Raw genomic sequence first — 26,775 nt, forward strand, 5'->3', positions numbered from 1 at the left:
ATGAAAATTCTTTTTCTGGTGAATAAACAGAAGGATTTTTTAGCAAAACTTTGCGAGCATCAAAAAGCCACTCTGTTCAGTTAAAAAGAGGAATTGTGCTGATTTACAAAGTTTGATGCAAGTGCATAAGTTCTTAGAATCAAGGTCTTCACCATTTTTTTAAAAGGTTTGATATTGGGAATGAATAATTTTCTTCTGGGAATACCAGAAAGGGTGTAATAAATTTAGTTGCAAATGACAGTGTGGCACACTCTGTAGGCCGCAATTCACATTTTCTAGCAATAAATCACGACAGTTCTCGGATCTTCTCTTTTTTCAATTGCACGAACGGTGCCAATAAAACAATGATAAACAAGCACAAATCCAGCCCCAAACAACAAAATATAAATCCCCATTTATGGTGCGCATGCATTATTCACATGTCAAAACTCAAGAGCGAGGCGCCGAGCATGGAGGGGTCGGAAAAAAGCCAACTTGAATGTCTGCCGGGCTTTTTGCATTCCAACGACGTGCTCTCCGCAGTTTATGCGCTGGGACGGGAAAACGACATCAATCCGGTGGCAGTTCGTCGGCAGCATTTGCAAAGTTTGCCTCGCTAATTCAAAAGCCGCCATGCGAGCGAGCTGATTAATTTCCAGAGCTGAAAGGGAATAAAAAAAATCTCCGATGACGCATTTTTTGCTCAGTCAATGCGAACTAAATGGAATCCGTCGGTGAAAAGCTCTCGTTTTTCCAGACACAGGTATGTGCACCTCGTTTTACATGTGTCTGTGACAAAATCCCTTTGAAGTGGTCGAGTTTTTATTCAAAACTTTCAAAGCGGAATCCGTCAGTTTCAAATAGAAACTCGCTTAAATTCCATTCAATAGCGTGCAATGGCGTGACGTTTTCAATAAATTGGTTGGTGATGGAATTCTGATGGATTTGGCGACGGGCCGGATTAAAATTCGTCCCCACCTCTCTCACCCTCGGCAATCAATATATACGCGCGTGTGTTTATTAATATGCAATGCGTGATTTTTGCCCGGGATTAATTAAAGCAGATTCATTTCAGGCAGGTGAGTGAGTGCTGAGCTGGGGGTGCGCCCGAGATTAGCTCGGGGGCGAGGGTTGCCATGAAAGCGCCAAAGTTGCTAGCGGATTAATTGACTGCACTTCCTACGCCTCTCCCCGCTGCGTAATTCAATTCCTGCAGTCGACGTTCCGTTGCCTGCAAATTTATCAACTTGAGTTTTTCATGCCCTGAAGCGACTTTCTTTTTCAAAAGAAATTCATTTGCCCACTAAACTTTCGTCGTAAATCTCCTTAAAAGTGCAAAGGCTGGCAGCGAATTTTTATAAATTTTTATACGCTTTTTTATTTATTTATTTATTTTTATTTTTAAGCATGTATGTTTTGTTTATAAACATAATTTTATCTTTGTTTATTTTAATTATTAAAGTAATTTGATCTCTAATAAATTTTTCACTTTTTTTTATTAAATATGAATTTTCTCCATAAATATAAAAATTCTGGAGTAGGGAAAACTTTAACTTGTAAAGCGGTGGAAATCGCTGTGGTACTAAATTTCAATTAAAAGCGGCGCGTGTTTTTATTTAAAGAGGCGGTCTCGTCCCAAAGTTTTGCGCGAATCGAGCTTCTCGGCACGTAGAGAGCGGCTCGCATAAATTATTTCGTTTTGCTTTGGCCGGCGTTTAGCTAAAGAGGAGCAAAGTTGGCACATTTTTCACGTTGGGTGATGGAAAAGAGCTCTAGATTTTGGGTGTGCGCAGAAAAGGCTCCGCCGCCGGGCCGCGTTCTCTCTCTCTCTCGTTATGCAAATTCCTGGTCGACGGAAATGGATACACATTTATTGTAACTAGCGAGCTAGCTTTTCAATGATAGGCCAAACTGTGGCATGGGCAAAAAGGCACCGAATCCGAGACCGTCGGCCTGAGGGAGTTGGGTGAAAGGCGAGGAGAGTCGACGGAAAAGTCCAAACTCGATAAAAACTCGCTCTGCCACACCCCAAATTGAATGGAAGAAGAAGAAGAAGTGCGACAATGGTCCGACAAAAAGAAATACTCCGCACGAAAATAAGAAATAAGCAGGCTGTGTCAACCTCCAAAAAAAAAAAGGTTGAAGTTAAAAGGTTCAATAAAAATTTAGTTTTGTTTATGAATTTCTATAAGGGTTGGGAAAAATAGTTTGACTTTTTAATTTACTTAAAAATATGACCATAAAAGAAATTGGAAAAAAACCTATGGACTTGATTTTCATTAATTTATAGTCATATTTAGTTAATAAATAAATATAAAATTATAAGTCTTTCACAAGCCACTTTTAATAACATGTGTCTTTGAACAATTTTATAAAAACCTATTCCATTTTTTTTGAAAATTCTTGTTAAAATTTATAAAAGGCTTTTGCAGCATTCATTTTCAAACTGATGGGCAAACCCTCCAGTTTATCGCAGCTGGTCAAACTTTCAATCTGGTGCTGCGAAAGCGTTGCGCAAACAAACAGCGTTAATCAGCGCGGAAAATTCAGCCTGCTCAGCAGCAGCAGTCCCGTCGGCGTGCCCGCCGATCGAAATCTCATTTCGCGTAAATATGATACAACGGCGCATGCAAATCGAGCGTGAGAGACTTTTCTCCGCAGCCAAGACGAGCATAAAAAGAGAGGAGCTGCGAATTAAAAGTTCATTTTTCTCAGCGCGACTTAATGGCGCAAAAAAATCGGAGACAGGCAGCCGGGGGTGCTGCATAATGCGCGGAATTATTCGAGCGCACTTCAATAAATCAGACGCGTTGTCAGCCGAAGAGTTGCTGACAAAAACAAGGAACACGTCTGAAAATCAATGTTTCGCGACGTGCAAAAAAACGCTGAGTGAAAGAGTAATGCTCTTTGGTTTGGACGACACGCGAATTAATACCGTTTCCGTTTTTTATTTCAGTGGAAAAATCTGTTCTCATTAAAGATCTCGAATCAAAAGAGCAGTCGGACTCATTTTCCGCTCCATTTGCGATTATGACCTATTTTTGTGCTGAGGCAGTAATTTCGGTGGTAATCCGAGCTCCATCCAAGTGGAGATGAAAGAACTCGTTTTGCGCAGTGATTTCAAATAAAGCTTGCGCTAATTGAAGCCTGCAAAGAATTTCTCATTTCCATCATCTGCATTCCAGTCTAAGCAAATCTCCGCCTGAGGTGTTACAGCGATAATTGCTTCTGCAACTCTTTCCGATCACTTCTCTGTTGTGTGGAAAGCACTTCAGATGAAAGGGCTGCAGTAATAGGGACGTTCAAGTGCACTGCACACAACTCCGCGCGAGCTGCATACATTACAATCATTTCAATAATAATATAACGTAGACAAAGAAAACGAGCCTGACAGAAACAACATGCGGGAAAACAAAACCGGGAAATTGCTGCACCCTTGCATTCGCACAGAGCGCATTATTTATGAAACATGCAGTGCACGCGGCGCGCGAATCAAATATTCAAAATGCACTCGGTGCGCTCATGCATTTTGCATTTACTGCCGAGAGTTGGCTCCATTTTTGCATTTTGCACCGCCTCTTTGCGCCTAGCAAGGAGAACGGGAGAGAATAAATGAGAATGGCTTTATGAATATGCGTAGTTTTTCCAGGGTAAAAAAGACATAAACTTTTATGTAAAAACTTTGTTAAAATTATATGCAAAAAGTGCATAAAAGAATCCAATCTAAATTTTAATTCCAATGTACAAAATTAACTTCAGCTTTAAGACAATAATTATATTCATTTATATTAGATTTCATTTAATTCCCTTTTGTGTACATTTTCAAAACAATACGCAAAATGTTAAAAAAAATGAGCATGTTCCGAGTACACGTCCTTAGATGCAAAATGTTGTTTAATTCTAAAGCGCCTCAATACTTTCAAAAAGTTATAATCAAATTCTATAGTTCCTTCTATGGACCTTTGCAAATCGATCCAAAGTTTATTTCTAGAATTTTCTTTGCTGAAGTTCTCAAAGTTTCTCAAGAGAGAGTATGCTTTAGAGTTTTCATGTTCTGGAAGTGACCAGACTCTTAATAATTATATTTTTTTTTAATACTTAATTGCTTTGCTACTTTATTAAAACCAACTGAACATAGGAAGCAAAGAATATTCATGATATTAACCGCAGGGAAAATAAAAGTGGAACGTTTTTCGTTTTGTTCAGCCGACCCTTCTTTAGGCCGTTTCGAGGAAGACACTTGGACGTGGTTCTTTCAAATGCAAATTAGGGTGAAAACGCGGGACCGTCTTTGGTCCTGCTGAAAAATCGAGCACCCTTGCCGGATTCAGACTTTCAGGCGCATGATGAATGCGGCCCGCCTCCGACATGTTTATAGAAAAGGAGCCTTGGCGGGTAACAAATGAATTGGCCAAGTGGAGCATAAACAAGCCCAGCATAATGCATTCGGCGCTGTGTGTTGTGACGATGGAGCGGATCGATCGCGACTGGAAGCCACTCTGCCAACAAATATTATGTCTACATCGCGCTTGGGGCCAAACACTCGGCAAAAACGATCACTCGGAGGACTGCGAGAGAAAAGAAGGGGACCCGATTGCATCTTCAAAGAATATCACTTTTGCAATTCAGCCGCCGGGCTAACCAAATTGAAGGAGTATCTGTTTAAAAAGCAGACGCTTTGTGAACTTACGTGAGATCCTTTTCGTTTGGGCGAAAAGCATTTCGGAAAATTTCCACGGCGTGACAAAATTTGATGCCAGCCCACACAAAGAAAGCGACATTTCCGGCTTGGTGTGTGAGAAAAGAGCCAAAAGCGCTAAACTCAAATGCGATCTGGCTGCTCGCCGCAGGATTTTGATTTCTCTCGCACTTTATATGACTGGGTGGAAAAGTGCTGTGATGGAAACAACTTTTTGTGCGAGCGACCGCACGCACAAAGCCACTGAGAGAAGGGCATACATACATAAAAATTCGCAACGACCCACTGCTTGACATTCCATTTGGCGGAATGAAAAATTTTACGCGTCCCACCAATTTTTCATGTGCAATCCGCGATATTAAATTGCTACGCCGACGCCGCGCTGGTATACGGGATTTTATTTTCACCTTTGTCCTCTGCAGGGAAATTGACCTCAGACTGTTATTAAAACGATGAAAAATGTACTGACAGTGCTGGCAGCGTTGGATTTTGTGTAGTTTTAATTAATTTATTTCTTGATTCAACTCGCAACAATAAGTATTCTGATTTTTTCATGCCCATTTTTCCAGCTTTTTTTAGTTTTTACTTTTTAGTTTAAAATCATTATAAATTACTATGTTATTTTCATACTATATTTTCAACTGATTTTTTTATCACAAAATAAAAAAAAGTTATCAAAGAGAACCAAAATATCAATTCCTGACAAATTCTTCCTCCTTTATCTCTTTGTCCTGTTACAAAGCAAGACATAACGACGAGATCGGAACTTTGATGTGTCGTTGAAGATGTCGTGAGACCCAAACAACCTTGCTGAACAAAGAACCCTTTCGCTCGTTGGCGTTTATTTCGGTGTAGTGTCGTCCCAGCCGGATAAATAATTCACTAGAGACAATCATTCGGCGTGTCTATTAGCCCAAGTGAAGTGTCAGCACAATTTCGGTCTTGCGGACGGCAACTTTGCTGAAGGCCGGCTGACATATATCTCGGAGACAATGTAGCCGACCGTCGGTCCTTCCGTTTGTTCGCTCATTCGTGGTGACGCGAAATTATCAACACTGCGCCACTCGGCTCTGCGAAATCGGCCCTTTCTCTGCCTCGGACACTTTTAATCATCGCTGCAATAACCGTTTTCGGCCTTCTGCTCGTGAGGCCTGACATGATTACTTTTGTGCCGACACGCGAAAAAAGTTGCTCTCCGTAAGGAGAGTTTAAAGTTGCCGAAATCGTAGAGGACCATTCGGGGTGTGTGCGAAATAATTGGCCCCAGCGCCCGGCTTCGGCTAATAAATATTCATGGCCGCTGCGGTCGCATCGCAGGAGCTGCGGCTGGGCCCTACTTAACGTCATTACTCGATAAGAACAAGTGCACCTCGCGCGTCCCCAGCCTGTTATTTTCACTCGGCTGTGAGCATTAATGCGCCCATTTTCCATGATTTGATTATGAACGCTCGGTTGGCCGGGGCCGCTCCATTACCGTAAAGACTGGACTTGGAATTACACTCGAGGCGCAGGAGAAAACAGACCATTGTTTTCACCTCTCAAAAAAACGTAATTTGCTTCTGAATAATTTCATTCTTTGAATCGATTTTTGTTGCTGGAATTTATGATGTTTTACATTTTTGAGATAAAATTTCAAGTTTACATGAAATTTATTTTAAATTCTTAAAAAAAATTATTTATAAATATGATTAAAAAGAAGCATTTTTTAAACAAAAAATTCAATTTAAAACAGCTCAAATAAAAGTTCTTATTACTTTCCTTCTTCAACCAAGATTTGTGCAATATTAGGCACACTTAAAAGAAATGATGTTAGCTTAATTAATAATTGAAGATTAATTTAAATTTGATTTTCCCTTTTTGAAGAATTTGTAAATTTTGTATCCCAGGAAATTTGACCTGTTGACGTTTCATTAATGTTCAACGCAGTTTTAATGGAAGGATAAATAGAGAAGCCATTTTCTAAACTAACTTTCTTCTTGGCATTTTCTGACAGTGAAACGACGCAATAAGTGACTGGATTATTATACAAATTTCAGCTTCACAAACTCTTCAAGTTTGTTGAGTGACGAGAATTTCTCGGGAATCAAGAAAACGCGCCCGTCCTTATCTCTTTCCCTGCGCACGTAATTTAAACACGTTTCTCTGCTCGTCGCACCCGCTTTGAAACAACAACGAGCCTTTTGAAGTGGTTAAAACTCGCTCTTGAAATTTCCGCGAGGCGCAAAAATTGAGAACCCTCGAAAAGGATATATCATCTCACTCGACTTGTCCGACTTCAGCTGTTTTTCGTTCTGGAAACAAAGCTGCTGCACCTCGCAGCACGGTATCGAGTGGCGCTCACTCTCACTCTTTATTAACGCTTCACGCAGCACAAACGTGGACGGACGGAATGAGTGAGTTGGCTTATCCGGCACGTGAGATCTCTTTGAATGCCTCCCCAGGCACTTGGCCCTCGATAATAGCGGCTCTTGATTTTGTGCCCGACGCAAATTACGCAGGTGCAAACTCGGCACGGCTCCCTGGCGACAGCGCTGCATTTGCATTTTGAGTATGTTTGTCTTTGCAAAACCGACGGACGGTGGCGGGACTTCCGCCCCCGGGCGCTGCCAGATGACCAGTGTGGTCCGCCGTGGGTCGTCACACGAGTGTTTGACTTGGCAAGCAGAAAATCGGCGAAATTTTCAAGTTTCGGGCAAATGTTTGTCTGGGGGGAATACGAGCAATTTCCATTGTGACAAGGATGAAATTTCATTTTGAACTTGATACTTCAATGTCATTGAAACCCAGCTGAAATAATCATCAAAGGGAATAATGGTAAATTTTGTAATATTAATCATATAATCTAAATAAAATACATAAAAATCGTTTTTATTTGATAATTTAATCAAGTTTTTGAGAATCAGAGGGGTCGTATAACAATGAAAGAAATGTCAATTTCTTTGTTTTAGTTTTGTATTTGATTAAAAAATAACCAGCTCCTTGTGGAAAGTTGCATTTCATGAAATTGCGAGAATATATTAAAATGGTAATCTAAAGACGTCAACAACTGAAATAATTATTATAATTACATTGCTTAACTTCAAGAATACCACTGTTATAAATGAAAAATTTAATTTACGCTTTAATTAATTCCTCTTTGTCATCAATTTAATTAACTCTTGCTCTTTCAGAATTATGCTGTGACTCTAGTTTAAAAATCGAAACATCCAGAATTTATTACAGACTTTCTATTTAGTCTGCAGAAAACAATAAACATCAAAAACGGGCCGTATTTGTTGCGTCTAGTTAAAGTATAAGCAGCAAGTACAAGCAGGCGGGTATCAGCAAAACACACTCGAAACGAGTTAACTCGCGCACTCTCCCGAAGCTGCGAGTTGAGGGTTGTTTTATAATTATGCAAATTCCGTCATAAGTGTGCTTGGTATCGCGCGCAATAACTGCGTCGCACATACGACTCAACAAATTTGAATTAATTCTTTGCAGAGATTAAAGCAAATATTAGAAGAGCGAATATATAACTTAATTATCAAAGCGTGTGTTTGCCTCTTTCAGAGAAAGTAAGCAGAACTCGACGAGTTTCTGTTTTTGTTCCGTCGGATTTGGAATTTCAAGCAAACAAAAATCGTCTACAAACAAGCAGAATATAAAGAAGCTCCGTCGGAATTTTCCAGAGGCTTTTCTTTTGTCAGGTCCTGACATTTATTAGCGCCTCCTCCGATTGCCTCCAAATCCAGCGGCACCGAAATGAAAGAATAATATTTTCCCACTCTCCTAATTTGCATTCAATTTTTTGCTCCGCTGCCGGTTTTGTGCCAGGGTCAGACGGGGAATTCGTCCCGTGGGATTTGCGGCGGATTTCGCTCTTCTTTCTTTGTTGGGCAAAGGAAGCTTTTTTCTTCTGTTTTGCCAGTGAGTTAAAAGAGGGAGCGGAAAGAGAGGGAAATGCGGCGGCGAAAGCTGTTTTCTTTCGTGAATTTGAATTTGAGATGGCCTCTGTGAACGAGATGATTTATTTTTATTGCATAATGCTATCTTTTTCACTCAAAATTCACCGCTGCGCCGCGGATTAAAATATTTAATTTGCATTTCATTTGAATTTATTCGGCCCACTTTTCCCCCAAGAAATAAAATTTAAATTCAGAAGTACGCCTTCGATTATTTGATGAACTTCGAGGGCGAGATAATAGGGAGCAAGTTTGAATTGCGTCACACAACTTCTGGGCTAAGCTTCTTGCTTTCGTGTCCCAGAGCGATCGAAGTTGTCAGAAATGAACGCTCTCCTCTCGTACTTAACGAAACTTGTCGGCGCCAACAAAGGAATTAGACAAAAAGCCGCCGCGGCCATAATAGTAATCAGCCCCCGGGATAATGTGATTAATCAAACTTTGAGCAAAGAGTTGTGTTTCCGCTCGCATTTTAATTAATTAGGCGCCGACGTGCACACACGAATGAATATAAATGTGGGTTTAGGTAGCAGGTAGGAGGGTGAACTTTGCTTTGATCGAATTGCAAGCGAGTCGCAGCAAACAATCCTCTTTTCCCAGCCGCGCGTTTATTATGTGCGTCTGTGTCAATATTTCATTTTGCGCGGGTGGAGAGGAACAGCGGCAGAACGCACTTGATGCACCATTATTTCTGCCTGTCAACGCAAGACTCAATTAAAGTGGATACCCTCCCTAGCTGGAAGCTGGAAACACAAGCCGTCAGACCGAACCCAACACCGCTGTCGTCTCTGTGAGCAGCAATTTATCGCGATTTTTCTTCCTGCGAAAATTGAATGTCAAAAGGGATAATCCAAGATAAACCCGTTTTTGAGGTATACATTTTTATATAAAAATCAAAGTTGTGGTGACTTAATATTTTTAATTGGCAGCTCTCATTATTTCTTATTAATGAGGAAGAAAAAAATTAAAATAATGATTCATTAAAATTTGTTATATTTTTTTAAGATAATAATAATGCAAACTTACCATAAATTTTATGAAATTAGAAAAATAAACACGCAAATTTCTCTTGAATAGGAAATTCAATCTTCTATCTAAAAGGTTATTAAATACTTTAATCAAGGAATAATACTTATATTTCAAATTAATGCCAATCTAAAAGCACAAAAGATAAAAAAATTAGGATGCTATATAACGCAAAGGATAGCTAATTATATTTATGCCAAAAAAAAAAGTTAATTTTAGTTAAATTTATATAACAGAGATTAATAATAAACGATGCGAGATCTCTAAAAGTCCGGGAAAGAAATTCAGGCAAAATATTTTTGCAAAATCTTTTAAAATAAAACAATCATATTGTCGTTGGTAAAACTTCACCTGAAAAAAGCTTTCGCGCATAAGTAGGGTGTCGAGTTGCAAAGCTGATTTGCGTCGTCTTGGGAATATTTGGAAAAGCTCATTTTCCACCTCCGCCGCGCACATTCGCCCGCAGACTTCTTTTTTCGCGATAAGGCAGGCCCAGACTTCAGCATCCGCTTGAACAACATCATTATACGCGAATCCGAGCCCAAGTGCGCGCGCGTTATTGAATTTATGCATTAGGCTGCAAAAATTGAATTATTATACGAGCGACGGCGCACATTGAATTACAATGGCTGCATCGCACTAAATCACTTGTGCCCGAAGTTGACAGATCGTTTCGCAGCAGCCGAAGAATGAGAGACTCCCAACTTATCTCACGACAGAGAGGGGAGTCTAGTCATTTTCATGCTAATCGGCGCGTCGTCACCCATAAATCTAATTACACGCACTCGTTCGTCGTGCAGCGACGGTGATTGTTGTTTAGGGCGGGGTGTCTTCAAACGTTTTGACGATTATGTTAATGACACGCCCCGACGGGACACGGTTATCTAACTTTCCGCTTGCCGCGGCTTCATTACCCACCATTTTACGCTTTTCTCCCAAGAATTATGCGCCGTTGATGATGGGCTCCGTTAAATTACCGCCTCGGGCGCTGAATGTCAAAATTCGCGGAGTTATACATTAATTCGATGAAAGCTTCAACAAGCAGCTCTAATGTGACGACTTGAAATTTCTTAGGTAGGCAACCGGCTGAACAGAGATGTCGTGCCAGTTGCATAATTAAGAAATTCTCAGTAAATTGCTTATATAGACAATTATGTTATTAGTTTTTTTTTAACCGTCCCTAAAAATCAATTTGGTTCCAAAGTTTCTTTATTGATAATATTGATATTTCATTAGACTCAAATACATCATTAATAGCAATACATAGATTCAAAAATGATTTTAAAAATTTTTTCAACATATTGACATTTTCTTTTTAACATCAATTAATCCATATTCAAATTTATATTTTAAAATGCTTTAATTTGGATGAAATAAAATAATTTAATTAATTTCATCCATTTAAATTTTCTCTTCAGCGAATTGCAATTTCACTCTCGTTTGTTTGAACTTTCTTTTGAAGCCTCTGAAGTGCGCCACTGACAAGCAAAAAAATGATTGGGGCCGATCGGCTTAACCGACTCGAATTGCACCCACAAGTTGACCTGCTGCGGTGTGACGTGCACGACATGCAGCTTTGTGTCGGAACGGCGGACACGTGGGAAGACGAAACAAAAGAGAGAGATTAAAAGTTGGCCGCTGAATTTCCATACACGGGCCGTGTTTGCGCCGAATAATACAGTCGCATAATCTCTCGCTGCAGATAAAGAGACTCATTGTCTGGCCGCATTGTTCTTGTGCTAACTAACTATTGTACTGTAAGGCGGTAGATAGCGAATTACACGGCACACGCACTGAATAGCCCTAATAAACCGCGTTCCGTGTACTTATACACAATACGGCCGTAAATTTGACAATAGAAGTGTTGAAACCCAAATATTCGGTTGCATTTTATATTTATTTATGCTTTTATTCCAAATTCGTTAGAGTACAACTTCAACTAAACTTATATATTATTTAAAAACTTAAATCATTTTTGACAAAGATTGATTTTTCTTGGCTTGCTCAAGTGAGTACAGAACATTAATCAAAATTCTGAATTTATATTCAAGAAATAATTTATTTCAAATGCCCCTCTCAAACTTTACCACTAAAAAAATTGTTTTCAAATAAATTAATTGAAACACTTGAATTTTGAAAATAAATAATTGTCAATTAACTCAAGTAAGTCAGCATCTAAAGCGATTTCAATAATTAAATGACCAAAACACTGACCGGTATTTAAAAAAAAATCTTTATGGCAGAGATTGATTTTTCATATTCTTCTCCTCGGCGGGGTTTCGCAAACTTCCTCTTCTTCCAGCGGCGTGAGGTATTAAAAAAGTTTTGCCTAAACTGCTGGCGCTAAAATTCTTGTTGGCAAACAGGACGATAAAAAAACGGCGGCCGTAAATCAAACTTTTATCATTATCCGATACAAGGAGCATTTTATAAAGCGGCAGGGTGCCGTAAATCGGCGCGCGTAAAATTGATAAGTGCAGCCGCCTGCTGCCGCTTTTAATAAGAGGAAAATGTTTGCAGATAAGCTCTAATTCTTTTTTACGTTATTATTATATGCCGTCTCGTTTTCATCCGGCGGAGGATATTGAGTGGCGCGAGCTGGCTGGAATTACACTCGCGCGAGCACAAACGGAGGCACAAAATTGCTAATTTAGCGAGACGGGCGAGGGGGTTCTTCGCTATGACTTTTGTTCAAGTTTCCCTCTGTATATTTATGAATAATTTGTCGCTGCGAAACTAAATTTTTGACGACTGCAACACAGAAATTCTTGCGTATAATTTCTAATTTCATGTTTCCTCCTTTGAGAGAAACAGATGCTTGTCGCTGATACTCGTTCAGACGAAAATGAAAGTGAATTTTTACAAGAGTTTTAATTTAATGTTGCGAGAAAACGTCTCATTTAACTCGACGAAGCTTCTGTTGCAAAAATTTGAAAGCTCCTAACGGCAAAGTTGTGCAATTTACTTGAGGATTGAAAATTTCCAAGTTTGTAAACGCAGCCCCGAGCCACCTGATTATGGCAAACTTGCTTTGCCTTCTCAGAGGAATTTCGCGCACGACTCGAGCGACTCCTCATTTCGCAGAAACAGCTCGAGGCGCATTCCCAGGGGCCAAGAGCGTTGATTTATCCGTGCGATAATTTGCTGCAATTGGGTGTTATCAGAGTGAGTTGCTCGGCCCGCACCCTCCGCATAGGGGCTGCTCTATTATGATCCACAGCAAAGGCAGCCGAGGATGAGGGTGCACGGCTTAGGGGTGCATTTATGTGCCGTGAATTTCGTGCGAGGCCAATTATTTGTCTGCTTCTGTTTCTACAACAGGGATGAGGAAATTGTGCTTTAATTGACGCAGATAATTGTTTGCCTCAAGGGGTTTTATCAAAAGGTGAACAGGGTGTTGGTAACTGCAAGTTCTTCGCTGTACCAAAGTCAATCATTTCTCGTTTTAAGGAAGTCTCCTAGCAATAAAACTGTATTAAGGCAATCAACATGATGTATAATAATTTTTCAAAATATAAATTAAATTTTTGGTTAAAAGAACAGCTATTAAATAAATTTATGCTAATAATGAGGAGTTAATTGGAAAAATTGTTGAGGTACTTTTGGAATAGACAATGCAAATAAGGAAAATGAGATGGATGAGTAATTGAGTATCTCTCATGTTTTGTGGAATTAAATCACACACAAATCAATTCAATTTCAAAATATTATTCCTTTTCCTTTTCTTCTCCAAAAATTACAGGAATCTTTCTAGTTCTGAATAATGAATATTGAACGTTTCATATAAAAAGACATAGATTTCATGCCCAAAGTGTTTTTCCTTGGTTGTCAAATCCTTTTCTACATGGTTGGCTTGGCTCCTGTTGCAGTCAGGTTTAAAAAGAAAATGCCAAAAAAAATATGTAACTGTCCGTTTGATGTTTGGCCCCAAGATGCACCTCTAATTTCCAGGGGGGTTTTTGAGCTGCTGCGAAATTCATGCACGTGCTCCTGGTAATTACCCTTCTCTCGGCGGCCAACTGCGTCAGACTATGAAACCCTATATCTTTACACAGGCTAATGAGCAAAGTTCATATTTTAGTGAGTGTGACACCGAGCTTAGGCTAAGACGGCTCGTGCTAATCCACCACCGGATCAGACCTTTCCATCCGCCCCTGTGCCTCCGCCGGGCGCTTTTTATTGAGGGTAGAAACGCCGTGATGAATGGGCTGCAGACTGAGGCCACTTTTTTCTCATTGGGATCCCTGCCGCTTTATATTATCTTCTACGCAGCTTAATTCTTAAACCTGGGAGTCTATAGTTGAAAGTGAAGGATGGGAAAAATAAGTAATAGATCTTCTTTTGAATTTAATTCAAGTAAGCCTCAAATGGAGTAAAAATAGGTTGAATTAATTCAATATTTTAAACAGTTACAAAATTCAAATATTTTGAAACTCCACTAGGTTTGTCATTATATTTACAACCTTGCTTTTGTGCAGATAAATAGGATATATGTCTGGAAAATAAACTCGTCCTTTCTCCCTTTCAAAATTAGCCCGTAAATTTCACTTTTCGTCTGCTTGTGTCGACTTTTGCCCCCGTGCGCGCGTATTTGTTTGGCAAACATAATAAATTACGCCAGGAGAGAAGTTTGCTCTAGTTTCCTGTCAACCGCGTGTTATGTTAGCGACTTCAAATCAAATGCAAGCCAGCAGAGCAGCCACTTTCCGTATAGTGGTGGCCGCAAAGCTTAAGCCGCCGCAAAAACTTGGCGCTGCCAAGCTCAAATCTGGAGAAACTCAGAGTGCAGTACGAAAGGGAGGAAAAACTCCATTGTCGTCCTCTTCGCGGCTTAGGGGGAGCGCATCTTTTTTCCCCTGTTAATCATTTGGTCGGGCTTTTAGCTCAGAAGTAAATATTTCAGAGCTTCAAACTTTGATTCAAAAGTTTTAAGGGTTAGACTCCTCAGCACAAAATTAGTTAAGCACTCTTTTCTTTTTGTTTGAAATTAAAAAAATAATCTGCCCCTTTTAAAAGCAAAATATATTTTAAATGGGATTTTAAGCCAGAAAAGGAGGCGAATCACAAGTCATAAGGAATTTAGTTGACCTTGCGGAAAAAAAAGATGAAAATATCAGTTTAACAATAAGATTGATTGTGGAGAAATTAAAGCTTCTTTTAAAGATTTATTTTTAAACTTGTATTTAAGGCTGCAGTAAACATTATGACCTCTTAATGTAAAAGTAAAATTTAATTTAAGTGGCCCGTTTGATTACACACAAATTTTCCCCTACCCTGCAATGCATCATAGAGCAATTAAATAAATTATTTTGTAGGAATATTATTTAAAGGGAATTCAGAGAGTCCATCCTCTTTAAACAAATGCTGGCAAAATTTGATATTTATGGAGGCGTAAATTTTCGTCGGAAAAACACTCAGGCAAACAAGCTCGGTGCTCCCACACACCGGCACGCTGTGCATAGCAAAAAAGGGTTAATTACCCTGCTCTAATTACAAGGCCCGCCTCGACAAACAGCGAGCTCTGCGCCGGATTTTCTCACGTGCATTTTAATGCTAGATCCATTAAAAGCTTAAAAAGAAGCCGCTTTTTGCTCGAGCCGTTACTTTCAGCTGCTGTTAGTCAGTCAGTTGGGCTCATTATCTCGCCGCCGAGCACAAAGACACTGTTATTGCAGCGCTGTAAAAACTTTGCAGTTTCCAGCAGCCTTTTGTGTCGCGCCGGCCTGGCGAGATAGGCAGCGCCGCTTCACACCTCGGTTCTGCTCGTTGCATATTTCACTGCGGTCTTTTGTTGCCGCTCTCCAGCAATTTCCTTTTACTGACAAGGTCGCAGCTCATTCTTCTACAAAATTCGTTTGAAAGAATCTGAAAAATGAGCACTTTAGTGGGTTTTTCCAAACTTTTGTTTAAAATAATGGCCATAATAAAGAAAATAAAATAATACATCAAACCTTTTCACTATTGTATAATTAATTAGGACTTATATTAACTATTTTGAAGTTAGTTGGTTTCTATACAATAAAAGTTTCATTCATAATTTCTTGTGCCCCTAGGCGGCCAGCAAAATGAGGAGCCTGCGCACGAGGACGAGGCCTCAGAGTCGGAACAAGAGCATGGCGTTGGCAGTGATGATGAGGAGCAAGATGCCGGCGGAGCTTTTTCCGAGGTTCAGGAGCAGAACTTCAACTTTGAAGAGTTCATCAACAGGTATACACAATCGCAAAACACTTGCAGGCATGCTGTTAGTTTCTGACAGTGGGATGAACTCAATTTTATTAATTAAAATTAAATTAATTAATTAAATTATTCTTCACAACTTTCTGAAAAACTTTTTGTATTATATTATTAATTCCTAGATTTATATTTTTTTAAAGAAGAAACTCTTTAACTAACAAAAACTAATATGAAGAACTTTATTTGTTCTAAATTCAATTTGAAAAAATAATATTGAATAAAAAATTATTTCGTGACAATACATTATAAAATTTATTTAAAACTAAAACAACAATGTAAATTGTTTAATTAATTTCCTTGCACTGATTTTTATTTGCTGATGTTTAATCAATTTTGCTTTAAAATTACAAATCATAACACTACTTTTTAAAATTGCAGATTTGCTCATCCTAGAGTTGTGGCAGCATGTGCCCTTATGCTCCGCAGCTTCGACAAGCCCGGTGTCCGGCACACCCATATCCATGCTGCTGTCAAACTCCTGCACAGAATTTGCGTTGACGGCAAGAAGCCAGCCATGGCCTTCCAAGCGTCCTTGTTTAGAACTTTCCAGAGAGCTCTCAGGGCCCAGAAGAAAGGCAGCATTGGCGCTGCAAATGCAAGAGTATGTGTTTATTCAGATAAATATTTTTTGTATGCAAAATAAAATAATATTCCTCCATAATTTGCACTGCATGCTCACTCGAGCTGTTAAATTGAAAATGCTGATGTTTACACATGAATTGCCTTTTGCAGGAGCTGGCAGACTTTGCGAAATACATTATGCAGCAGTTTGCCAAGATCTCGAAAACAAATCCCCACATTTTCCTCGAGTTGCTGTTTTGGAAACACTCCAGAGATGCACATGACATTGTTGATGGCTATGGAAGCTATGAAAGGTTTAAAAATATTTTTTACCTCTGAATATATTTTCTAATAAAAATTTGAATAGTTCCAAGACTATGAATAAAAATGCTTGGACCGAGCAGCAAGAGGATGAGGTTCAGAGGCTGGCTGCCGAATTCAAGACTAAAATGGAAGAAGAGGCTGGAAGAATTGGTAAATTACTCATTTTCATTCTATACAAATTGCCACAGTTCAAAATTAAACACAAGCTTTAAACAAATATTTGGTCAATTTAATCTTATTTTATCAGTCATTGTGCTTACTTTTGATTTATGAAGATAATTCACTTTTATGATGTTTTTAAAATTTTGAGTAACTTCAACTTATTTACAAATATTTTATTTGCAGATGAGAGTTCCCTTGTGGATCAAGTTTGGGAGAGCTTAATTGACTCCCGTAACCGTTCGAGAATTGCCGTCTACAAGAAAATGAAAGAATTGGGGTTGATCACGGTATAACTAAATTATCCACTCAAATAATAACTAATTTACACTTTTTGGCAGGGAACAAAGGGAATCTCTGGCAGGGTTACGCGATGGACGGACGAAGACGTGGAAGAGCTTACAAGGCTCTACAACCAGTACAAAAATGATATCAGTAATAGAGCACAATTGAAGGCTGTAAAAAAATCCAAATGATAATTTTTATAGATCCTGTGCAGAGTATTTTTGAGAACCTTCTGAACAAACGCAGCAAACAGACCATTCGGAAGAAAATAATCGAAATGGGCTTGGCTACTAAAGAGATGCTGGCCCGCAAAAAAGGAAAGAGAAGGCTTGGTTGGTTGAAAAAATTTCTTTTGTTCTTCTGAAATTAATAAAATGCCTATCAGGTCAAATGGGTGGTGAGAGTGACCAGAGTGATGAGGATGATTTGTCAGAGGACGACGGAGAACAAGAACATGCTTCTCGAGGCAAGGAGAAGTTTGTCTACAGCAAAGCAAGTGCAATTGACTCTGTCAGGGCTGTCATGGAAAAAGGTATTTATTATTCTAAAGCTTTTAGGCTCTGGGATCCCCAGTATTGAAGTTTTAAAGCTTCAATTTTTTACTTCCAATTTAATGATTTATTTTTTCTCCAGGCATGTCAAGTGGTGTTCGCTGGCTGATGATGAGTGTCAATGAAACCATTCATGACAGGGCTGAAGACGATGATGACGAACCATCACCGTTGATTCCAATGTTGGAGGAAGATTGTGATGCTATGGAGGATGAGACTTTCCTTACAATGCTCAGAAAATTGGGCATGTCAGAGCCAGTTGGGGGACAAGTAGGTTTAATTGAGTTTGATTGTGATGAAGCTTTTATATTGGGAGATAATCCAAATATATTTTAAAAACCACTAATTTATATAATTTTATTGATAGGAAACAAATTGGCGAATCCCAAGTGAGCTCTCTGTAGCCGACCTGGAGGAAAGAGCTCAAATTCTTGCCCATGCTCTGGACGGCCGCCTTGATTCGTTGATGCCTCCGAGAAACAAAACACCAGAGCCTCAACAGTCGCCAGAAAGGAGGAGAGTCGTCAGAGGAGCTCTCGAATCAGATGATGACCTCGAGCCAGAGAGTTCGGCCCTTGAGAGGCGTGAAAACAACCAAAATGGCAAGAGGAGGAGAGGTGAAAGTTCAGGCGAAGAGGAAGATGACGAGGAATTGATGAAGAAACTTTTCCACTCCACAACACCAGCACACCCGGGGAAAGAAAAGGTTTCAGGCTAGATTTAGTATTTAATTAATTTGGTCAGGTTGAGTAATTTTTAAAAAGTAAATAGTAAAAAGCAAATTTAAAGAAATCGTGGCTTAAAACATATTCTCATATCACAGAAGATAAATTATGATATAATAAAGCTGCAGGTAATAAAAGTTGAAAAACTAATTTATATAGTTTCAAACTTAGTATATTGGCAAATACAATCTCCATTTTGTGTTTGACTTTTTTATTTTAGTTAAAAACATCTCAACTTCTGACGACTTTTTGTAACCTTGCTCTGCAGCCTCATTTTGTTAGCAAAATACTGTTTTGTTATTATGCAATGCATCCGGGGGGGAAATTATTATCTCGTTTTAATATTAACTTTTGTTGAAAAATTATTGAGAGGAGGAAAAATTTTTATCACTATGATCCCACAGTTTTACTAGTTTGATTATTATTTAAAGAAGATGCTATATTTTTGTTTAAATCAATTATTTGACTTGGAATTTTTTTTATTTTCTAGACTTCGTCACTCTCATCTGCCAAAAAGAAATCTCGCTTGATGACCATAGACTCGAGTGATGACGAAACAGAGCCTGTCAATGAGCAACCTGCAGTTCTGGCAAGTTTGACTGTCTCTGAAAATATAGACGAAGCAAGTCTTGTCGCAGAATTGGCCAAAGAAGTGGCAGACTTGGAAAGTGAAGTCGACTCCGATGACGAACCCACTTTGCACATCCACATGAGCTCTGATGCAGGTAAAAAATACCGTTTTACTTTTTAAGCATCAATAACATAACTACTTTTGAATTTTAGAAAATGATTCTCCAAAGAAGAAAAAGACTCGACGATTAGTTATTGAGGATGATAGTGACTAATTTAAATTCTCAAGTGATTGAAATAAGTTAGGTACAAGGCAGTCGGAAGGTTGATTTTTCATATTTCAGGTGCAAACTATTTTACTCTCCTGATGATGGATTTTCTAATAAACAAATCAAAATAACCAAATCACCTGACTCATTTTTTATTAAAATTTTTAAGTGATTTATCTTCATTTGTCATAGATTTAGAATAGAGTGATAAGGGATGATGCATTTTTTTTTTAATAAATCAAAGAAACACATCAGGAAGACGGAAATTTTATTTTGTTTACTAAAATAAAAACCTATAAAATAATAACTCATGCTATTATTATCTTTAATGTTGAAAAAAAAATAACAAATATTGTGCCAATAGCTTTAAAAAAAACTTTTCTTATAAAAAGAAGAGTTTTTAGCTCAAAGAGAAAAAGGTTCCAAATTTTTATGTAATTTCCGGTAATTTCTTCGAATTTAAAAAAAAAATGAAAAAAACGACCCATTCCTTTTTAATTCATGTAGCTCAAAAAAATTATTTTGTTTTGTTTTTAATTTTTGGTTATAATTTAATATTGACGTAGTAATTGGTGAAAATGAGCCTACACATTCAGGCACAGGCAGTGTCATCATCCAAAATGTATTGTGTGTTATTCTGTGGGTCTCTGCGGGGATCATTCTTTTCTCACACTCGCATGGGGATTTCCCCGTGCCTGGGCATTGCATACCACCTTCAACACTATCTGCACCAACAGTGCTTTCAGTCTTCCACTAGGATGAAATTCAATCATAAATTTAACTAAAAATCGAATAATTTTACTTCCTAAAATGAAAAATTTCTTCTTTGAACCAATGAAAAAATATAAAGAAGTGCGCCGTTTGGAAAATCTTCTAAAATTCACCCCCATCCCCCGAGAGAAAGCGATCCCACGAGGAGCCCCCGTGGCATCGATCGCCGTTGCTTCCTATTGCCGTGAGTCATCCCCTCCCCTGAATGACTCATGCCCACGTGGTGCAGCGAGAAACTTTCGCGGGCGGGGTCACGTGGTGCGGCTCCGTTGCAGGTGCCTCTCTTTCTCGCGCCGTCTGACCACGTCTGACCTTGCCGCCTAGGAATGCGTGCTTGGTGATTGAACTTGCACGGAAATGCGATAAAAGGCGTTTTTTTTCACCCATATTATTTGACAGTGACTCTCACGCACACGTCGCGTATTATCTCCCGAATAATGATTTTTCGCTGCTCCCAAAAAAATGTTTTTTATTTTCAATTATGTTGCGCGTTTTTCTTTCTCTGTCCACGTTCTCGCGGTTGATCGCACATTTTTATCTGTTTACCTCCCGCGCTGATTGCCGCCGGGGCGGAAAGCGAATTAATGGACTAACGAATGTTTCGGAATAATTAATTAGTGCGGATCGGAGCGTTAGATAAAATGTAAACAGAGCCTAATGGCCGCTGGGACAATAATTATCTTTCTGTTTATTTTCTATTTTTGTCCCATTGCGTTTTGTAAAAAATTCTGACCTTTACCAGAAATAGAACCGACTTGCATTTTTAATCAGTATTATTTTTAATTTCTATTTCATATTCTCGCTCGCTTTTTTACGCAACAGATTTAATTCCGTTGCGGTGAGGTGTACAATAATTGGATGGGTCGTCGCCGCTTATGTAAAATGCTATTTTTGAAACTGCGCCTGACGACTTATTGTCTGTGCTTTGCTTCTTTCATTTTAAATGTTCGGTAAATCACGCGTTAGACCTTCTATAAAGTCCTACATCGGGAAATTATTTTGATAAGAAAAATATATATTTAAAAAAAATGGAAGAAAAGTGCTAATGCCTATGCCTGCATTAAATAAAAGTGATCTTGATTGGAATTTCAAGAAATTTTTAATAAATTCTACTGAAATAATAAAATCGCTATTTCATCTAGTGAATTAAAAAAAAAATTGTAATGGCGAGTTTCAATTTTTTGTTTTTAAAAGATAAGAGAACTAACTTTGGGAAATAAAATCAAAAACTTTTTTTTGCCAATACTTTCAAATTTGTTTTATTTTATCGCTGTTTAAATTGAATATGATGAATGGCACATTTTAATTAATAAATTTTGCCTTCCCTTATTTTTCATTTTTTAAATTTCATGTTTTCAAAGTGCAACTTTTTGAGGCTATTTTTTCGTTGTGCCACATTCCAAATGATACGGCAATGCAGTAATTTACATAGGAATGTCATCATGAGTCTCAGAGCCGTCGAGAACGTTCTGCAAAAAAGAAAGGTGCTTGCTTCCCACCACTGGTTACATGGAACCGCGCCTCCTCTCTTTTTAATCGCGAGCACCACACATGTGACCAGCCATGGCCGCGCGACGCGAGTACGTAATTCTTAATAAAAAATCGCCGGCCGGCTTGGAGCCGCGCATCCTGTTTGTGAAGAAATGTTGAATAACAAATTAAGTTTTATAAAATAAGTTTTATTTAAATAAAACCATAGCTGCTTTTTTAAAATTACTCGCTTGCTTGGAGGAGAACGCGTGTTGGATGACAAAGCGAGAAAAACGGGGGCGCCCACGCGCGAAAGAGATAATTTTTTACCAAATCGGTCAATAATGATGTAATCGTTTCTTTGCGATCATTTTCCAAAAATAGAGAGTCCTATTGACCTGCCAGAAAATTATTTTCTATTTCTTAACCATTTCGATTTTTGTTTCATTATGGAGAAAAAAATTGGTTATAAGAAATAATGATTATCAACTTTCTTATTCAAATTGCATTCTAATTTTTTTTTTTTACAAAAATTTGTAAAAATTCTTATTCAAAAGCAGGCTTTATTATGAAATTAAATGTTGTTGTTCCTTTGCTTTTAAGAATGAATTTTTTGTATTTTTATGATGATATGAATGTGAGTGATTTATTTTACAAAATGAATATTATATTCTAAGTTTTGTTAAAAATAACGTTGCATAAAATAACATTGAAACTTCCCTTCAAATACATTTATTTAATTAATTCATTTTAAATTTGCAAACCAGTTAAGATATTAATTAATTATGACTTATTATTTAATTATATTTTTGTTATTGGAAACTCATGTGCAATTTTAAAAACTTTTGTAATTTGCACTCTTTCTCTTTTCTCAGGTGGCAGAATCTTTTAGCCTTTCTGGGCTCTCCCCCATTATTTAACTTCATCTCCTTTTGTTGTGGAGAGGAGAGCAAAAAGATAGCTTTGATGTTGGCCAGGAGCGCGATCTCTGCCTCAACAAGTTCAATCCTGCACAAGGACGAGCCCAACAGCTGAATGGAATTATTTTACCGAGGGGCTCGCCAAACACGTCTGAGCCTGCACAGATCAGGATACAGAGATAATGGCCGTTTTTTATTATTTTACATTTCGCCTCCTTATCGCTTGTAGAATGATTTTTTATTTTCTAGCTCGGCGTGATTTATTTCTCGAACAGAAAAATTAATTGGGAAAAAATAGTTTAATAAATAAATAGTCAGTTTTTAATACTGGATTTGTTTCCTTGTTAGCAGCCTTTAATGTCACGCAGAAATTTTTATCACATTGTTTTTTATCTTTAAAGTACCCATTTGATAACACATACATATTTCACGCGCCGCTCTATGCAAACAACAAACCTGTAAAATAAATGAAATCATGGATGATGCAGCTGATAAAAATGTGAATTTAGAATGGGATGAATCAAAGTTGCGTTTTGGCTGGATTTGAAAGTATATTGAACAAATATATGTTAAGTAAAAAAATTGGAAATTTTGGCAATTTCGAATCGTCAGCACAAAATAAAAATTTAATACAGACACGCACTAAATCTTGTATAAAAACAATCCAGAGTATTTGAGCGAACACTTATGATATAATGTTAACTTTCTCATAGACGGCACAAGGCGCGGCACCGAACTAAATGAAATTGTTTGCTCCTTTCATTAGTGTGGAGGTCCCACAGATAATTATAAGTGCCGTGTTATAAAATATATATACTTTATTACCTGCAAACTTGTGTTTGAATAAAAAATTCTTTAAATCGACGCTGAAGAAAGCAATTTTTGATAAGAAATATATTTTTAATTTAATTTTTTTTTATAATGTAATTTTTAATTTCTTTTTTGACAGTTTCATGTTGGGGGCAAAGTTGCCCATGCAATTAGAATTTAGAACCAATTATCATTTTGCAATAATGTTATTATGTGTGTCTAAACCTTTCATTTTTTACCTTTGTTAGAAGAAAGGAATTTTGAAATTTGTAAAAAGATATAACCAAACTAACTAAGTAAGCTTTTGTATTTTGTTAAAATACAAAATTGTGTACAAATACAAATAACATTCTTCATAATTTCATCTTTACAAAATACCGCAAAATACTTAAAATTTAGTCATGCTCACAATATTAAAAATTATGGTTTTAATTAATTTTTTTTATGTAGATTTAAAAAAGTTTCCAATCAACTGTTATTATAATTATTAAATATTTTTCAATAAACGATATTTTTATTTTAAAAATATATTTGTGTCCATAAATATTTTTTTTACAGATTTCTGTAAACTATTTCCTGATTTGATTGCTGAGCGCCCCTGTTGTTGTGTTAATATTTATTGAGTGGCAGATTATCTTGCCAGAGGGGCCACGAAAGGTTGGCACCGTCGTTTGGTTCCCCCTAAGTGTGCGTGTGGCTGTACTCAGACAGGTCTGAACATGTTGAGACTTGCACAGATCGGTCGCGGCGCTCGTTTTCTCCTCTGCTAGCTTCCTTTTGTGCGCGGCGGCGGCCACGGTAAAAAACGCACAAAATCACTCCAATAAAGCGCGAGGGGATTTTCTTTCGTTCATCTGCTCGCGCGCTCAGGAAAGCAAGATCCTTTTGTAATAACCTTGGCCCCCTTTTGTGCGTATGCCTCACTTGCACTACCGTCTTTTAAATCCAATCGCTGACCATAGTTTCCCTCAGCTGGGAGAAATAAAAATGAGTTACCTGAGATTTAAAGGTCGCGTTGGGAAATTCTGAAGGGAATTTAAATTCCTGGAAAAGGGTTACCAATGATTGACGGAAAAATGCACTCATGCTGAATAATAATTAATTAATAGGAATTATTTATTCACACATGGATTCCCTTCTTGCTATTTTCATGAAATGTTAAAAAGATAAAGAGATAGGATAGATATATTTGGCCACACATAATTAATAAAAACAGGTATTTAAGGCGATATTTGCTGCTCTTTGAAAAGGTTTCTCTCAAACTATCTATTTTTTTTATCTTCAATTTATTCTTGAATAAAAATTTTTTTAATTAAAATCCAAATCTAACAAATTTTTGTCGACCGAGGAGAAAGTTGAGAAAATAATAATGATATTAAACATATTAAATATTCAAAAACCTGTTTCACGTTATTTCCGTTTTTTTTTACAAATTTTAATTTATTAATGTGATGACGTTATAGTACTTTAAAATTAGCTCATATATGGAGAAAAATATAAATACATTTTCAATAGTTTAAAACTATTTTAAAATAATTAAGGAAAATAAGGAAATATTTACATACTAGCACATACAACGCCAAAAAATCGCATTTTCTAGAGCAATCTACGCAAATTTTGACACTAAAAATCCCACTATTGTAAATATTGTTGGGGAACGCAAGATCATGCCATTCAGAATCAGACCAGACTGCATTTATTCAATAAATTGAATGTGTTTAATTAGCAAATTAACGAAATGTTTGTATTGGTTTTACTTTTCTGATTTATCTTTTTGGAATTCAAATAAATTTATTTTTTTTATCAAAGGATGATACAAAAATGAAATTTGATATTGCGATAAGAAAATATAAAGTTCCAAAGGAAAAAAAATAATATTCACAAAATCACATTCAAAGTGCACCTTTTGTTATATAAAATCCATTTTCTTCAACCATCAGATGAAATATTACGCCACAGTCTGCAGGCGCCAGGCGTGGGAAAATTCAATAAATTCCTCTTGCTTTCAGAAGTGACTCTATATCGAAGGGTGGCAGATTATTATTGATTTTGTAAATATATTTTGCTCCGTCGATTAATTTTAATAAATAACCAAATTAATCATGAAATTTAATCGGTAATTACCATTAAATCAATATCATATAATAAAAACAACGATATTCAGTTTAATTATTTAAAAAAAATATCTCCCTTGATTCCTTGAATTTGAATCGCAGAATCCTGGTCCTAGACCAAAGGCTGCAGTATGAAGTATGTCGGAAGTTATGTTTGATGTGACGCAAGTGCATTATTATCTCTCGAAAGTAAATAGGGCTAGTTGGAAAGAATTTCAGATCACATGGTTTGATAATGAGTGGTGTGCATGCAGGGTAAATAATTGACCTCGACGAGGGCGGCCGAGGGTGGTGGGAGAACGAGGAAAAGATTCGTGAAAATATCAGTGCCGGTAGGGCAGTGGGGGTAGGGGTGTCTGGTGGTTGTGCCGAGGTGCGACCGACCCACGCGGAAGGCCCTAACTAAGACTATCGGAATCGCAGTTCAAGTTCACTCATACCTGTGTGTGCGCTTGACGTGTTCAGACGTGTTTCGCTCGGCTCTCCCCCGTGTCTCTTTTTTTGTCTCCCATCGCAGCAGCAGCCTTTCCACGTGTCTGGATCGCCCAACGTCTGGTCGCTCTTTCATCAGCCCAATTACCTCACACGTGCCTTTCGGGAAACCTCCGTCCCTGTTCTTTGAAATTTTCAAAAAAATTGCTACCATGCAGTACAGCAACTTCAGCATCTATCGCGAAAACACCGAGCCTCAGGTTTGACATTAATTTTCATTTTGTAAAGATTTTTCTACCTTAGTAAATTGAGTTATTATAATTTTGAAATGAATATAATTTCAATAATATATTTTTCGGTTTAGAACTTCATAATATATTAACAGAAACAAAATAACTCAATCTACTAGTCTTGAAAAATTTTAATTTATTTGTGAAACTGATTTGTGTGTTTACTCAGTAGTGTTATAATTACCTGCATGCAAATTTTTAAACTGAAAATAATTATGATGATGCTATCATCAGAAATTTTGCATCGAGCCTCTGGCCTAAAACTGATAATGTGATAATTATCTATTGATTTAAAAACGAGAGTGTTATTCATCAAAAATAATTCATATTTAAACAGCTTAAAAATTTATATAATTCAAGAATTAAATTTACAATATTCAACATTTTTAATGGAAAATTTCCTAAAATTAATAAAAAAAAAGTCCACTAGACTTTAATTATTTTATCACCGCGTCCTTATCTTTTCCCCAGTTTGACTCCGACTGCAATCTAAGTTTTTTTTACAACAATTTCATGATCTCTAATAATTATAATTAATGCAGCTTTTAATTGTTATTTTTTAATCATATCATGGCGATCTAATTGGTTCTATTTTTTTTTTTTAACCGGAAGGTAATATGGAGACAGAGCCGAGATCGAGCA

General features: G+C 37.4%; 1 protein-coding gene across 1 annotated transcript in view; it reads left to right on the top strand.

The window, feature by feature from the left end:
- Window positions 1–19,583, top strand: part of LOC132203102 (protein timeless homolog) — a 32,903-nt gene extending 13,320 nt beyond the window's left edge. The window contains exons 17-28 of the mRNA XM_059630581.1: window positions 15,702–15,855; window positions 16,261–16,483; window positions 16,615–16,757; window positions 16,811–16,917; window positions 17,113–17,216; window positions 17,268–17,361; window positions 17,415–17,543; window positions 17,597–17,743; window positions 17,845–18,032; window positions 18,130–18,468; window positions 18,978–19,212; window positions 19,271–19,583. Coding sequence (XP_059486564.1) covers window positions 15,702–15,855; window positions 16,261–16,483; window positions 16,615–16,757; window positions 16,811–16,917; window positions 17,113–17,216; window positions 17,268–17,361; window positions 17,415–17,543; window positions 17,597–17,743; window positions 17,845–18,032; window positions 18,130–18,468; window positions 18,978–19,212; window positions 19,271–19,332 — 1,925 coding nt within the window. The 3' untranslated portion in view covers window positions 19,333–19,583. The remainder of the gene's footprint in view (window positions 1–15,701; window positions 15,856–16,260; window positions 16,484–16,614; window positions 16,758–16,810; window positions 16,918–17,112; window positions 17,217–17,267; window positions 17,362–17,414; window positions 17,544–17,596; window positions 17,744–17,844; window positions 18,033–18,129; window positions 18,469–18,977; window positions 19,213–19,270) is intronic.
- The last annotated feature ends 7,192 nt before the right edge of the window (window positions 19,584–26,775 follow it).

The sequence above is a fragment of the Neocloeon triangulifer genome, unplaced genomic scaffold (genome assembly GCF_031216515.1).
Source record: "Neocloeon triangulifer isolate White Clay Creek 2 clone unplaced genomic scaffold, ASM3121651v1 ptg000017l, whole genome shotgun sequence".
NCBI lineage: Eukaryota > Metazoa > Arthropoda > Insecta > Ephemeroptera > Baetidae > Neocloeon > Neocloeon triangulifer.